Here is a 17,037-nt window from a genome sequence, read left to right on the forward strand (position 1 = left end):
TACAGATTTTGCAATCGATGCTGATTCATTTTGCAAACATTTGTTCTTCATTTTAAAATAAACAGATAGCGACACTATCAATGCTGTTAACAAGAAAACATGCAAATACAGTAGAAAAAAGACTGCAAATACAAGAAAACTTTGGAAGGAAAATTATTAAATATCAGTTTGAATAAACACTTTGAACTTCATTCAGCACAAATATACCCCTAACTTTAGTCACTACAAACAGTATGATTTTGCTGATAACTAGGATTGCCAGGCGTCCAGTTTTCGACCAGAATGCCCGGTTGAAAAGGGACCCTGGCAGCTCCGGTCAGCACTGCTGATGGGGCTGATAAAAGTTCGGTTGGTGGTGCAGGCAGGCTCCCTACAGGCTCTACGCGACTCCCTGCTCCTAGGCAGAGGGATGGCCATGGGGGTTCAGCGCGCTGTTCCTGTCCCCAGAGTCAGCTCAGCAGCTCTCATTGGCCAGGAACTGCAACCAATGGGAGCTGAGGGGACGGCACCTGCAGGTGCGGGCAATGCATAGAGCCACGTGGTCGCACCTCCACCTAGGAGCTGAAAGGAGATGTTGCTGCTTCCCAAGAGCCACCTGAGGTAAGTGTTGCTGGAGCCCTCACCCCCTTCCACACCCCAACTCCCTTCCCCAGTCCAGAACCCTCTCCTGAACCCCTCATTTCTGGCTCCTCAGCTCCCATTGGTTGCAGTTCCTGGCCAATGAGAGCTGCTGAGCTGACTCTGGGGGCAGGAACAGCGCGCTGAACCCCCATGGCCATTCCTCTGCCTACACACCCCAGAGCCTGTGCCCGACCCCCCACACACATCCCAACCCCCTGCCCCAGCCCAGATCCCCCTCCTGCACCTTGAATCTCTCATTTCTGGCCCCACCTCTGAGCCCACCTCCAGCCCAAAGCCTGTACTCCCTCCCAACCTCCTCCCTCAGCCTGGAGCCCTTCCCACACCCCAACCCCCTGCCCCAGCCTGGAGCCCTCTCCTGTACCCCATTCCCCCTCAACTCCAGCCCCACTCCAGAGACCACACCCCCATTCAGAACCCTCACCCCCTCTCACACCCTTGCCCCAGCCTTCTGCACCCCAAGCCCCACATCTCTGGCCCCACCTCAGAGCCCACAGCTGGAGCCCTCACGCCCTCTCGCACCGCAACCCCCTGCCCCAGCCTGGTGAAAATGTGTGTGTGAGGGTGGGCAATAGAGTGAATGGGGGTGTGGCCTCAGAGAAGAGGCAGGGCAGGGCAAGAGTGTTTGGTTTCCTGCGAATAGAAAGTTGGCAACCCTACTGAAAACACATGAATTACACATGAAACCTACTAACCATCATGCCGTAAATTTGTCACACATTTAAAAAATAGGCTCTGAACTCAACCTTTTACCATTATTTTCATCAGCATTATCTTGTCGTCTCCCAAACTCCCTAACTTTGATATAGATAGACTCTCTCAGCTGGCAAGTATTATGCAAACTGAAACATGACAAATGTATGTCTAGCTTCATTAAGAATATTCTACCACATTAAATGGATTTCTTTGTGTGTTTGAATCTTGTATCAGCAGCTGTTACATTTATCATAGCAAAGGGAATACAGAAACAGTCCAATATATTTGAATATCTACGTAGAACATTTCCTTCAGTGATCAGGTGGTAGTTCTTTAACATGTGTATTATATTGAGTAGTTTTTAATTATTTTGAAGGAATGGGATTTAAAAAACAATCTCACTCTAAACACAATGAATATTACAATGGAACATGAGGTTTCTTCTCCCACCGTCCTGCTAGGGAACCTATTAAGAAAACAACCATTCACACCAATTAGTTTATATCCAGATCCCTAGGCATCAATGGGAGACTAAACAGAAGTTGCCCTCCCATTTCAGTACTGTAAAGAAAGTTATATTACCTTGTCTATCTTTTACTGGACTGACTTCTGTTGGTGAGAGAGACAAGCTTTCGAGCTTACACAGAGCTCTTGTTCAGGTCTGTGTAAGCTCAAAAGCTTATCTCTGTGACCAACAGAAGTTGGTCCAATAAAAGATTTTATCTCACCCACCTTGTCTCTGTAACATGCTGGGATCAACACGCCTATAACACTGCACATAGTTATAGCCAAATCAGTTAGAATTATATATCTAATCCTTAGTCACAATATATATAGAATCAATTTAAGATACATTCTATAATTCTAGCACAGATGTCAATTAAATAGATAAATGTAGATGACTATGTAGATTTTATAAATGTAGATGACTATGTAGCCAAATGATGGATATGTAGATTTTTACTGTGAAAAAATATATTCTTGCATCAAAGCATAAGTAATTTGGGTAAACCCCATTTAAAAACAAATCACTATTATGTGAGCATAGCACTCAGATGTTGAGGGGAAAATAGACCCCAAATATGTGCCAAAATCATTACCCAAAAGTACTTTCACTTAATGGCTGCTCATGGCAGAGTAGCTGTCAGAATGCTTAATGACAATACAGCAACTGTTATGCTCTCAAACAAAACCACTTCCACTCAGATTAAAGTAATTTACGTTATAATGTGACATTTTAACACAACAATTTTATTGTGGTATAAACTACTTAAGTAAGAAACAGGATACAGCAATCCTGATAAAAGAATCTTTTATCTCTCATGGGTACTCTTATCCTATTTCCCTAAGGTTCAATTACTAGAATATCTAAAAATTCCGCTCTATGATAATAAATATAACATTACTAAAGCAAGATATGTGAAGGATAAACTTTTGTCATTACCTCACTGAATGGCAGAACAATTTTCCCATTTTAGTACAGTGAGACAAAATATTAACTATGTGCCCCATCCTGCCCTCACTGAAGTCAATAAAAGTTCTGCTATTGACTAAAATGCTAACATTTATCAGGCCCCGTATCAGCAAACTGATATCCTGATTCTGCAATCCTTAATAACTAGCATTTATTCACAGAAATCTTTATTTACTTCAGGTAGCCTGTGTTGAGTATATAAGTACCATTCGATAAACTAGATTTTGGCTTTTAAGCCACAGCCTTGCATAGGCGGAGGGTAAAAGACTCACACAATCTCGTGCAGCGCTGCTGCTTGTTATTGGGGGTAGTCTCTTAATCACCCTCTTTTCTGACCCCCCCCCTTTTTCCAGGTGGCTTCTTCCCAGATAAGAAACAGGAACCAGCAATTCCTGTGCTTCGGGAGTGCCATTCTGAACTACCCTTTCAATGAAGGGTGAACTTTTTTGTCTACCTTCCATTGCTGTGTGCAGCACAAGAGCTGCTCACAATTTGGGCCAATGAAAGGGGTGCAGAACTGGGCCATGGATTATTTTCCGTAATTTTTCTCATTGTGCATACCTGACCAGATTAATCCAAGGTTTACAAATTAAAAATCCATTCAGGTTTTTCCTAACTCTTTTCATAATTTCCTACCTATTGGTGAATCAGACAGTTAATCCATAATTTCCTAAATGATGGAAATTTCCAATGTCTAAAACACATATATAGTCAACCCTTTCTAGATGGGTTTCCTGAAGTTCCTATGCCATCTTTTTGATGACTGAATGTTGGTGATATTTTCCATCATTATAAAAGTGGTGGCATAAAATAAAAATGGGGACAATTTAGCCTAGTATAAACAGGTGCAACTTTTGTAAGTCTCTTAGCCAAATTCAGCACTGATGTCAGTGGTTCCATAAACTACAAGTTGGGTGTAACATAGAGTGGTGTAAGTGGTAAAGCAGTATATTTTTGCACCAGTAACTAAACATAGTGAACAATTCAATGTACATTTTGTTTTTTTTAAGATTAGCAGACTTTCCCCGCACCCATAATCATTTAAATAATTTTTATTTGAATTTGTTTAAAAATTCAATCCAAACTGTGACTCACTACACAGAAGTTAGCTGACAAACTGGAAGTACTGTACTCCTTCATACCATTTGCCTTAATATTTACTACAAGAATGTAACAGTGCAAAATTATATAATTTTCTGTTTTTCTGAATTAATATTTTAATGTGATCAGTTAACCTAGAGAAACAGAAAATCAGTAATGAAACAGACTTCAGTTGTTTCTGTTAACATACCAAACTATCATACACTGATTTCCATCCATCCTTCAGTCGCATAAAATCCTTACGAATGTTTATGAAGCCTGGCAAATCATCTAGTCGACAAATTTCATCCCACGCTTTCTGAGGAAGCCAGGTGCAGGGATTAGAGAAGGGATTGTCCAGGCCTATGCCACCAGTTAGTAAAAACTTCCACTCATTTTCATTAATCTGCAGTAAAAGAGAGCACTATGAGACAGCTCAACAACTAAACCTAATGAGCGGACAAATACCATGTTAGCACATGAAGTAGATAATTGATATACTTCTCTGAATTTCTGCACTAAAAGTGGGTAAAGCTTTCATAGCAGTACTTTTGGAGGTACACCTCCAAAAGATTAAGTATTTGACTTCAATTTAATTAAAAATCTCATAGTCTGGAGCTGAATACTGTATAATTGAAATTTTAACTGAACTTGGTTTACAGCAGATGTGAACCAGCCCTGAACCTTATTGACTAGTTCTTTCTTGAGTTGACAAATGGATACTGTAGCTGGATTTTTTGACAAACCACCTTTTTTAGACACACATGTTTGTGATAACTTTGATACTTTCTGGGAATCAAAAAGTAGCAAGAGCTATGTATGGAAGCTAATGTGTTTCAGACTCTTTGGACCAAATTTCAGGTCTGAAAATGAAAACCAAATATTAGTCTCCAACAAGCCCCATCCCCTCACCAACATTTTACCCAGTTCCAAATTTGTTTGAGGGCTAGAACTTGTAAACCAAGGTCCCTGAAAGGAATTTTAAAAGACTGTCTGATTTAGTAGCTTTTCAGCTTTCTGCTCAACAAAGACTGCCACCACTTCTCTTAGTTCTAAAATCAAGTACATTTCACTTCACTGTATTCATTATTTAAAACATAGATTCCAGTAGTATTCAAAATGTGCTAGGTGCTTTCTGAACACACAAGGAGACACAGGCCCTGTCCCAAAGAATTTACATTCTAATATATTTTCTTAATGCTAAATTAATACTGTTCCCCAGGAGATATAAATTAAAAGGGCTCCTTTTCCCTATCAGTTTAAAACATTACTCTGCAAAATGACCAGGTACAACTTATCAGCCTTAAAAGACACAATTGTGTCAAAAGGGTTTGATTCTGAGAAATATATGTGTAATCTGTATTAAAGTAAACATATTTGGCATCATAAATGAATAAAATAGGCACTTTTCCCTCCTCCATCGTAACAATTAATAAGAAGTGAAACTTCAGTTTTGAAATGCTCCTAAAATTCATATTCTAAACTAGTCAGTTTCATCTATTCTAAATGGATAAAAGCTTTGCCACTAATACAAGTATTGACAACTATCTGATAAAAAAGTCAATAGATAAATAACAATGTTGCAAAATATTTGCAATATGATAGGCTGGGTTTTATTTTAAATAAGATTTGAAAAATGGCTATCATATTTATGTTTGCTAGATCACTTTATAGTTTATTCTATTACTCTCTAATTGCTCACTAAAACATGTAAAAGCAAAACACACCCAATTATGGCTTTTTAAGTTACATGTTATATGTTCCTTTTGGTATATTGGTATGTCATTTAATATATACCATACAAAATAGCAAATAACTTTAAAATACTGACCAATTTTTCATGCTGCAGGAGATTTACATTTAGACAAAAAGAGAAGAGCAGCTTGTCCTTTTCAAAGAGTGAGCGACAGATATTAACATAGAGTGAGTAAGTAAAATGATCCTTGAGAATCTTCAGTCTGCAAGTGTCAGAGAAAGAGAGAACTTAAATTCGTATCACTTTAAAGCTCATACACTTAAGCAACCATATTACAGCTCGCTTAGACTTCTGTTATTCTAATAAACTTTCTGGTCAATTACCCAAAAACAATCAAGGATCCTCATTAAACGTGTACACCAATTTGTGAGGAAAACAATGCAAAAACATTTCAACAGAATTACATTTTACTATTGACACAGGTTTTGGTTGTTTTTTTTTGCAGGCTGCGGGGGGGAGGGGCGAGCTAAACCTTCCTGTTGAAAAAAGCAGCAATAATCTTCTATTTATATTAATGAATTTTATAAAGCACAGACAAAATAGACTATCTTCAGTGGTTGCATGAAAGAATTTTCCAGTGTTACAGTGTATTCCTCCTAGTACAATGTCATAAGAAAACTGTGCTGTATTACCAATTACTTCCTTTAAAAAAATCAAAGCCAGAGAGCCATCTATTATCAAAACAATCATGAAGGGGCCAAGAAATGTAGTATTTGAGCTTCCAGAATTCCTTCACATTTTTCTGTCAGGGTAGAGGTTGGCCTCGCTAGGTGGAACAAGCAGGATGTATGATCCTCCTACCCTCCAGATACCAGTGGAGGTCAGAGGTATTTGTAAAGAGGCCCAATTCCTTGCATTTCTCTAAGACCACTTTCCCTTGTCAGGAGAGCATCTTCTGGAGATGTGGCACCATGATCCCTGCCTGCTGACCAGGAAGAAATTTCAGACCCTATTTGTGTAGTGTAGACTGGGCAATGGAGAAACACTGGATCGAATCAGTATTAGAGGAGAAGCATGCTGGAAGGCTGCTGCTCTTCCTGCATCCTTGGTTTCCATTTGTTTTTGCTCCCCTCCCCTCACATAGGAAAGAAATGTCCATATCAAATACTAAATGTACCTTTCAATCCTGACTTATTTAAATATCAAATATTAATTTCCTGGCAGTAAATAATACAGCAGCAGTTCAACTGAAATTGATTCTACACATGAAGCTTTGAAGTAAAGACAGTGCCAAAGGGCAAAATATGAAATTTTAATAAAATGTTATCTTGTTTACATTAGAAAAGGATTATAACAATAATAATCTTATCACAGAACAGCAGCACAAGAGTCAGCGCAGGTCCAGAGCTGAAAACAGTGGAGTTTGAATGAAGATCTGTTAGAGGAGAAGGGAGACAAGCCCCTATTTTTTAAGGATGGCAAGTGAGTTCTTGAGTGTGTTTGTTTGTTTGTTTGCTGGTTTGTTTTCAGTTTTCAAAATCTGGGACAGGTCAGTGTGTTGTGACAGAAGCAGACTGTCTGATTACAACTGAACCTTGATTAGAGGGCGGGTTTCCCTAATCAGTAGGCCTATAAGGCAGTGAAACAGCAGCCGGCGGCACAGGAGCAAGCAAATAGAGGAGTTTGGGGAAGGATGTGCACACACACACGCTTTTGGGGGGTAGGGGTTGTTTTTTCTTTCCTTCTTGACAGAAGCTTAGGAAGAAAGGCTATGACAGCTACAGATGCAGCAATGGTAGTGACCAGAAGAATGGAAGAGACAATGAAGATAACTGGATGCGGAAGCTGCAGAATGTACATTGCTCTGGAGAGGGTACCTGAAAGGTGCTGCTTTTGTATGAACTGATGCCTGATAGACCTGAAGGAAAAGAAGATCCCAGGTTTGGAGATGCAGATAGAAACTATGGCTATGTTTCAAAAAGGGATTTGAGCAGATGATGGAGGAAAGGCGAGAGGAAGCTGAAGACATGCAGATACATGCTGGCCCAGAGAACTGTGAGGGTAGACTGCTGGACGAAGAAAGCAGGATCTGATTTGGATATAGAGAGAGACCTCTTTAATATTTTTAATGAAATAAATATTAATGGGAATGTGTGTTATTATGGGGTATTTTCCCAGATATTTATTGGACAACAGGTGCTACTAATAATGGTAGGGCCCATATATTCCTAGGTGTGATAGCCTACAGATTTCTTCCTCAAATAGTCACCAAACCAACTAGAGGTGATGCCATTTTAGATGTAGTACTGGTAAGTAGTGAGGACCTCCTAGAAGAACTGATTAAAAAGGACAACACCCTTCCCCCTTGGCTCCTGACTGGAACTGGGTGGCACAATGACAGAATCCCTTCCCTGCTGGCATGATAGAGGGGCAGCCGAGCCAAATATAAGTGAGTGGCTTCATGACCTGGAACACAGGATCACAACGCTACTCAAATTTGGCCCATTATTCTTGCTTGCCCCCCACCCCCACTTCTGCTATACTTCCCATGGCTATATTCACCAGACCTATTAGGAAATAAAGAAGTATAGAAGTGATTAAAAGCTAGAGAAGGAGGTTAAGTGTAGTTACTAGTGAGTGGATATAAAGGCGTGGCTACTGGATGGAATCAACTGTGATTGCATATTGAAGAGAAGAGAGTATATAGAGTTATGAACAGTTGGGAGAACTTCATTTGCTAGAATCTAAAAATTCATTAAAGGTGGAAAGGGTATCTGCTAATTTGTTTCTATAGAAAGTTGTATAGTTCATTTAGCTGTTATGGGACTTGGTGAATAAAGGAAGGTAATATAATTGATGCCAATCAATATGGGTTTAAGGAAAATAGATCCTGTCAAACTAACTTATTTTTGGGGGTTGGGGGGGTTTACATGTTTGGCTGATAAAGCTAACAGTATTGATGTAATAATCTTATACTTCTGTAATGGGTTTAACTTAGTACTGCATGACATTTTGATTAAAAAATTAGTACAATATAAAATCAACAACATATTAAATGGATTAAAATCTGGCTAACTAAAAGGTCTCAAAATGTAATTGTAAATGGGGAATCATCATCTAGTGCACGGATTTCTAGTGGGGCCCTTGTATTTCACATTTTTTTAATCAATGCCTTGGGAGAACCCATAGAATCATCACTTATAAAGTTTGCAGATGACCTAAAGTTTGGGGGAGTGATAAATAATGAAGAGGACAGGTCATTAATATAGAGCAATCTGGATTGCTTAGAAAGAAGGGCACACACAAACAATATGCATTTCAATATGGCTAAAATATAAATGTATACATTAGGATCAAAGAATGTAGGTCAGACCTACAAAATGGGGGGGCGCTATCCTAGGAAGCAGTGATGAAGATTTGGAAGTCATGTTGGATAATCAACTGAACATAAGCTCCTCATATGACACTGTAGTCCAAATGGCTAATGCAATCTTTGGTTGCATAAACAGGGGAATCTCAAGTATGAGTAAAGAGGTTATATTATGTCTGTATTTGGCATTGGTGTGACAGCTGTTTGAATACTGTGTCCACAATTAGAGAAGGATGTTGATAAATTGGAGCTTGTTCAGAGAGCCACAAGAATGACTAAAGGATTAGAAAACACGCTCCATACTGGTAGAATCAAGGAGCTCAATCTATTTATTTAAAGAGACGATTAAGAGGTGTGTTGATGCCACTCTGTACATATCTACATGGGGAACAGATATTTGATAATAGGCTCTTCAATTTAGCAGACCAAGGTACAGTAAGATGCAATGGCTGGAATTTGATGCTAGACCAATTCAGACTGGAAATAGGTGTAATTATTAACAGGGAGGGTAATTAGCCATTGGAACAATTTACTAAGTCATGACAGATTCTCCATCACTTGCAACTTTTAAATCAAGATTGGATTTTTGTCTTAAAAATATCTGTGACAGATTGCAACTGCATGCAATATCTTTGGTGACTATTGTGATAGGGTTGGGCCAGATGGCTACAGGAGAGTAATAGAAGACAGATATATTAGCCCGAGGTTAAGTAGGTCCCTTTTCCCTGGGTAAGGTAACAGGGAAGGTTTTTTTTTTTTTTTTTTTTTTTTTTTTGAAACAGAAAAAAAATTTTATTGTGACAATTACAAGAATTACCAAAGAACCAAATCAAAGTATGCAACAAAACAACGCAAACAGAAGGTATAACACAGCAGCTTTCAGGAGGGAGAAGTGTTCAGGCTAGCCTGGGCCCAGAGCGGGGGGTTTCCTCGACACTCGTGGTCTTCCACCCCCTCGAGTTACCCAGTGCCGCGCCCGGTATCACCGATTATCCCCCCCCTGAGAGTGCCCGGCAAGATGGGCACGGCTGCGGGGTGGGTGGTGTGGGGGTGGGGGGGGCATCCACGTATTATAGGACCCCTCCTAGATGACAGTGACGATGGTGTCCACAGCGGCAATGGCTGGGGCTGGTGTCTCTCGCTCTTCCCCTCAATCAAAGGTCAGACGGAGGGAACCGGATGGGGTCACCGAGCAGAGAACCCCGGACAGCGCCCACCGCTCTTCGAAGGTGTCAAGGGAATCAGTGGACGCCGCCCAGAGAAACTCCGCTCGGATACGTGAAAGTACTGAGGATCGGAAAAAGGCCCTACAATCGCAGGACGTTTCATGGGCCAACCTCTTCTCTCTGGTTTTGTAAATGGCTGTTTTAGCCAAGGCTAGGAGGAGGTTAACCAGGAGATCCCGCGATTTTGTGGGGCCACGGATAGGGAGTGTATAGATAAAAAGGTGGGGAGAAAAATGAAGCCAGAAGCGCAATAGAAGATTTGTGAGGAGCCGAAAAAGGGGCTGCAATCTGGCACATTCTAAATAGACATGCGCCAGGGTTTCCCTCACATTACAAAAAGGACAAGTATCCGGGATGGAAGTAAACCGTGTCAAAAACACGCCCGTGCTCACAGCTCCGTGAAGGAGCCGCCAACTGATGTCCCCGACGGGCCTCGGGACCAGGGTGGAGTACAGGCTGGCCCACCGAGGTTGCTCACCCTCCAAGGGTAGCAGGAGGTCCCGCCACTTTGTGTCGGGACGGGACACCAGGGTGTGGGCGTGAAGGGTGTGAAGCGTGAGTGTATACAAATATTTCCGTGATGCAAGTTGAAAACTGACCGGCTGCAGTTCATGCAGCCGGCTCGCTGTGAAAGGGTGAGGGGTTTGTCGGGATCGGCAGGGTAGGGGCCCAATGGAAAGGTCCGGTGGGCCTGGGGTAGAGGATGGCCGGGGTGCGCCCTCGCACAAGGCGCGGTTAACATAAGCCCGAGCGGCAGGGGTCAAAGCGGCCTCCACCTCCTGAAGCACGCGCCGGGGGGTGCGAAGGCTGGAGAGCCCCATGCGTTGAGCGAGCGTCAGGGGATCCAGCCAGTCTCCCCGGTCGTAGTCCAGGAGGTCCCCGACCCTTGTAACTCCCGCCAGGACCAACCTCTGGCGCACCGTGCGGGACTCCGCCGCCTGCACACGAAGTTGGGGGTTGTGTAGCAGGGGCTCCGTGAGGAGATCTGCCCCCACGATGGCCGCCACGGACCTGGTCGTTGAAAACAGTTTCCAGGTCCGGAGGAGGTCCTGGTAGAAATCCGGCAGCCCGGAGAGGTCTCGCGGAAAACCTCTCGGACAAAGATAAAAGAGCTGCCGGTCATATCGGAGCCCATGGAAGCGGCGTAGGAAGGCATGCGCCAATATGCTCCACGTCGAACTACCTGCACTATAAAGGAGCCTCTGCAGGGCCTGGAGGCGGAAAACGCGGACCTGAGTGTACAGACACTTCAGGCCCTGCCCTCCTTCCTTCAGGGGCAAATGAAGAACTCCAACAGGGGCCCAGTGCAATCCTGACCAGAAGAACTCCAGAATCAATCTCCGGAGGTGGGACAGGAAACCCGGGGCCGGGGCTAGGGTGTTGAGCCGGTACCAGAGCGTGGACAGGACTAGTTGGTTAAGCACCAGTGCTCTCCCCCGAAGGGAGAGACATCGGAGTAGCCTCGTCCATTTCCTGATCCGCTCAATCACGCCGCCTTCCAAATTTTGCCAGTTCTCCGGCGGAGAAGGGTGCGTGGCAGAAAGGTAAACGCCGAGATAGAGCAGAGGGCCGGCACTCCACCGGATGGTCTGAAGCGCGGGTGGGAGGGAGCTCACCTGCCGCCAGCCCCCCACCGCCAAGCCAGAGCTCTTGACCCAGTTGACTCGGGCGGAGGAGGCTGCTGAATAGATGGCTTGGCATGCCTCCACTCGCGCCAAGTCGCCCGGGTCCTGGACCACGAGGAGGACGTCATCGGCGTACGCCGACAGGACCAGCCGCAGCTCCGGCTCCCGCAGCACCAACCCCGTCAACCTCCTGCGGAGGAGACAGAGGAAAGGCTCGATCGCCAGAGCGTACAGCTGGCCTGAGAGGGGGCACCCCTGCCGCACCCCTCGCCCGAAGCTGACCGGTTCGGTCAGGGTCCAGTTGAGCCTAACCAAACACTCCGCGGAGGCGTACAGCACCCGGAGAAAACTCACAAACTGAGGTCCGAATCCAAACGCCCGCAGGGTGCTCAGGAGGTACCCATGATCTACTCTATCGAACGCCTTCTCCTGATCGAGAGACAGGAGGGCGAACGACAGACCGTCTCTCCGCCCGAGTTCCAAAAGGTCTCGGACTAGAAAGAGGTTGTCAAAAATGCTGCGACCCGGGACAGTATAGGTCTGGTCTGGGTGGATCACGTCCGCCATCACGGACCCTAGCCGCAGCGAAATTGCTTTCGCTACGATTTTGTAATCCGTGCTAAGGAGTGAGAGGGGACGCCAGTTTCGTAAGTCGCGGAGGTCCCCCTTCTTCGGCAGCAAGGCGAGCACCGCTCGCCTGCACGACAGAGGGAGGACCCCGCCCTGCAAAGACTCAGCCCAGACGGTGACTAGGTCTGGGCCGAGGATGTCCCAGAACGCGCGGTAAAACTCCACGGTCAGCCCGTCCATGCCCGGAGATTTATTGGTGGGCATGCGGCGGAGGGCTTCCGAGAACTCGGCCAGGGTGAGAGGCAGCTCTAGCCGGTCTCGGTCGCCCACGCTGACCGTGGGGAGTTCCTCCCAGAGCACCCCGCGAGCGCCAGGATCGGTCGGATCCGGGGAGAAAAGGCTTGCGTAGAAGTCACGGGCCCTCCCACACATCTCCTCCGGATCCGTGAGGGGGGTGCCGTCTTCCGCGAGAAGGCAGGTGACGTGTTTCTTGGCCCCCCTCGTTTTCTCCAGGGCATAGAAGAAGCGGGAGCCGCGGTCCATCTCCCGAAGGAGGCGGATGCGGGACCGGACGAAGGCACCTCGGGCCCGGTAGTCCTCGAGGGCCCGAAGCTCCTCCCGCTTCTCCCGGCACGCTCCGCAGAGGGACGGATCCTTGGGGTCGGCGGCCAGGCGCCTCTCCAGCTCCAAGACCTCCCGTTCCAACTGCTCTATCGCCGCATTTCTCCGCCGGCTGGTGCCCCGAGTGTAGTCGCGGCAGAAGAGCTTGGCGCGTACCTTCCCTAAATCCCACCATCGCCGCACCGAGGGAAAGGCACGCCACTGCTCTCGCCAGGCCAGCCAAAACTCCCGGAAGGACGTCACAAAGTTCTCGTCCTCCAACAGGCTATTATTAAAGTGCCAATAGGCCGGCCCCGGTCTCTCTGCCCGGAGGGAGACCGTTATAGTAACTAAATGATGGTCGGAAAAAGGGGCCGGCCGAATGGTGGAGGAGTGAGCCTGTGAAAGGTGGAAACGGGATAAATAAATACGGTCCAACCGAGAGTGGTGTGACCGATGGGCCTCCACCCGGACAAAAGTGAACGTGGAGGTGTCATCTGGGTGATGGTCACGCCAGACATCCACTAGGGAGTGATACTCAACTATTCCCCGGAGGATGTTCGCAGCAGTTGGGCTCGGCTCGGCCCCTGAGCGGTCCTGTTCCTCGAGGGTGGTGTTGAAGTCCCCTCCCAGGACCAGGCACTCGTGCGAATCTAGGGTGCCGAGAAAGTCGGACACCCGCTGGTAAAATTGTGGCCGCTTTGGGCTCATTTGCGGGGCATAGATATTAACAAGGTTGACCACGAGCCCCTCCATACGGACTCGAAGGTGCAACAGGTGGCCCGGCACGACCTCAGTGACTCCTAGCACCTCGGGCTGTAGGGTGGGGGAGAACAGGGTCGCCACTCCAGCTTGCCAAGTCGCGAAGTGGCTAAAGTAGACCCCGTCCCCCCACTCCAGTCGCCACCTGTCCTCAAAGGTCGGGTCTGTATGGGTCTCCTGCAGGAAAACTACAGAGTACCCCCCTTCCCGAAGGTAAGAGAGCACCTGGGACCTGCGGAGAGCCATCCTACAGCCCCTGGTATTCAAGGTTGCAATAATAAAGGGCATCATGCGGAGGGCTGGGGGGGGGGAGGTTTCTCAGTGGCGGGAGTGTTTGTGGCCCTCGGCGGGTTGCGCAGCAACCCGTGACCCATCTCGTAGATGAGTAGATCGCTTTGGAAGCTGCGGGCCCGCTCGTAGGCCGTAGCACCGCGCCTGCCGTGCCCTCTGCCCTCCTTTATAAGGGCCCTTGTGGCCTGAAAAACTTGTTCAAAGTCCCCCCAGAGCTGAAGAGCTAGCTGTACTTTATTGCGGGCACCACGGGTGTGTTCTAAGAACTTCCGTAGTGCATGCCGCTGCTCATGGGGGGATGGGGTTACGGTTCCCGGGGTACTCCCCGGTGGGATTCTTAATACAGCCTCGAGGTCCGCTAAGGCGGGTAGGCAAGGTGCGGACCACCGACGGGGCGTCTGACAGGCTGGGGTTGTTAAATCCATTTCATGCCTTGGGGTGGAAGGGGATGGCGGGGGGAAAAATTGCAGCTCCTAATGGATCGCAACTAAAAAGTGCAGAAACTGCTCCCTGGGGGGAATCTGCAACCCCAGGGGCGGCAGGAGCATTGCAGGAGGGGGTAAAATGGGTGGGGGCAGGGGCAGAGGTAAGGCTCTGAAATTCAGGAGGCAAGCAGCTAAAGGAAGGTGCCTCCTGAGCAGAGTCGAGGGTTAAGGGGTAAGGGAGGGGGCTCCCAGTAATGCTAGGCATTGACTCCGTGGTGGTCTTGGCGGCTGTGGCATCAGGTGGTAGACCACCTTCTGCATGGTGCTCGCCCGGGAAGGCAAGCAGGGGGAGGGAGCCTGGGGAAAAAGGGGCTGGGGTGAAATTGCCCATCCCGAGGCCAGCTGGGAGTAGATCATCCTCTCCCTGGGTGACTGGGGTCAAATCTAGGGCCTCAATCTCTGCGTACACGGAGGAGAGGCCAACGCCTGCTACCCCGGGGGCCTCTCCTCTAGGGCCCGCTTCAGCAGTCGCCTCGGGATTCGCGGGGGGTTCGGATGGTATCCGGGCAGAAGGGGCGTCCTCAGGGGCCTCGGAGGGGAGGGTCTCCCGTGGAGGGAGGGTCCTGCCCTCCAAAGCCAGTCTGTCTTCCCCTCCCGACACCAGCGGAGGGATCTCACTCGCGGTCGCAGCGGAGGGCTCGATGTCAGTGCCTCCCTTCCTGGTCTTCCGGGGGGCTTCCGCGTCGGATGGATGCAGCGGAGCTCGAGCCTTCCGCTTGCTCCGTTTCCCCTGGACTAGGTTCCAGCCCTCCATAGCGTCGTCAGGGGGCTGGTTAGCAGGGGTCGTGTCGGGGGGCGGAGGCGATGGTTCAGGGGTTCGGGGGGGTAGCGGTGCAGCATGAGGAGGGGGAGGGGGTTCTCCTTGGGGTGGACCCTCTCCTATGCCCGATAATATCTTTGTCGCACCCTCCTCCATAGGTTCTGCTGAAACGGAAATGGCAAGGGTGGGACTCCCTTGCTCGCCCGGGCGTAGTAGGGAAGAATTCTCCGGGGCCCGGGCGGGAGCAGCGATGGATTGAGTAGGAGGAGAGTTGGTTTCAGGTGCTGGGCAGCCAGGGGTGTCGGCAACAACGGGGCCGATATCCTGCCGGGTCTCGGGGGTCTCGGGTGCCCCTCCCCTCCGGACCAAAGGGCAGTCTCTGCGGACATGCCCGGCCGAGCGGCAGAGGTAGCACCGGGCCTCTCCGGTGGAGTAAAAGACCCGATAGCGGGCTCCCTGGTAGGGGACTAGGAAGGACCCCTCGAGCGCCTCCCCGTCACGCACCCCCGCCGGCGGTAGAAGCTGCACTTGCCGGCGGAAAGAAAGGACGTGACGGAGGGTGGGGTCCTTGCAGCCCAACGGGAGAAAGCTAATAACAGAGGTAAGTTTTCCTAGGGCGGAGAGAGCGGGTAACAGGGCAGCATTGGGTAAAAAGGGAGGAACGGAGGTGAGGACGAGGCGAACGCCCAGGTCTTCTAGCGGCTCTAGGGAGACGAACACCCCCCCCACCACCAGGCCCCTCTCCACCGCCTCTTGGGCGGTAGCCTCCGTAGCTAAGAAAAAAACGACCTTCCCATACATCTTGGAGGCCGCCACAATAGCCGTGGGTCCTACCACCTTCGCCAACGCCTGCACGTATGTCTCCACATGGGGTGAGGTGGGCACCAGGAGGCAACGGACACCGTGCCTCCTGGTCAAGGCGGAAAAAGGGCCCCGGCTGCTAGTGATGGTAGCGGAGGCAGTGGGTGGGCGAGATGACGAGGCGGCAGGCAAGGGGGAACCTGCCACCGCCCGGGCATACGTCCTGGGGCCCGGGGGAGGGGCACTCGCAGAGCTGGTGGAGGGAACCGCGGGGAGGGGCGTCGCGGTCGATGACGAGGCTACGGCTGTGGGGGCAGCCCCTGCCATGGAGGGCCCAGATGTTTTAGCGGGGCCCTTTCCTTTCGGCCCGCCCTGGTTTTTGCGGCCAGCTGGCAGGGGGTGCTTAGAACCTGAGGAGGCAGGGGGCAGAGCAGCAGCAGTAAGCACTCCGGTACTTCCTGCTGCCAGTGCCTCAGCGGGGGCGGTGGCAAGTATTTTAACAATTGTGGTGGGGGGGGGAGGTTGGGGGTTGGGCAGGGGCGGGGGTGGGGGAGAAACAACTAAATTTGCCAAAGGGGCCTCGCCCCTCCCATTCCCTGCCATCGTGAGCAGGGAGAGACGGGGAGACAACCGGAAGGAGAAGGGGGGGGAAAGGGGGAGGTGAATTAACCACTCCTCCCTACTAGGCTACAGGCGGGGGAAAAGGGGAAAAATACCAAATGGGGTGGACAAGGAGGGGGGGGGGGAATTCAGTAATAGGGGCAGGCTATAAAATAAGCAGTCCGGAAGGGGGGGGGGGGTATAAACCCACGCACGTTTGTCCAAAGAGTCTCGTTTGGTCAGCTGTTATGTCCGGTCCGAAAGGCAAAGTCCAAAGCAAACAGCTGGATCCGAAGGCAGATGGCAGATTGCCAGCAGGGACGAAGCAGCAGGGGCCGTGACAGTTGTAGTAGTGGTGGGGG

At 48.6% G+C, this 17,037-nt stretch overlaps 1 protein-coding gene across 1 annotated transcript in view; it reads right to left on the minus strand.

Moving 5' to 3' along the window:
- The window catches only part of DNAH7 (dynein axonemal heavy chain 7), a 287,995-nt gene that overhangs the window by 36,409 nt on the left and 234,549 nt on the right, over positions 1 to 17,037 (minus strand). Inside the window, exons 51-52 of the mRNA XM_037913207.2 lie at positions 5,721 to 5,847; positions 4,101 to 4,295 (exon numbers count right to left, since the gene is read on the minus strand). Of these exons, the coding sequence (XP_037769135.1) occupies positions 4,101 to 4,295; positions 5,721 to 5,847 (322 nt within the window). The remainder of the gene's footprint in view (positions 1 to 4,100; positions 4,296 to 5,720; positions 5,848 to 17,037) is intronic.

This window comes from Chelonia mydas, chromosome 11 (assembly GCF_015237465.2).
Source record: "Chelonia mydas isolate rCheMyd1 chromosome 11, rCheMyd1.pri.v2, whole genome shotgun sequence".
Taxonomy (NCBI): domain Eukaryota; kingdom Metazoa; phylum Chordata; order Testudines; family Cheloniidae; genus Chelonia; species Chelonia mydas.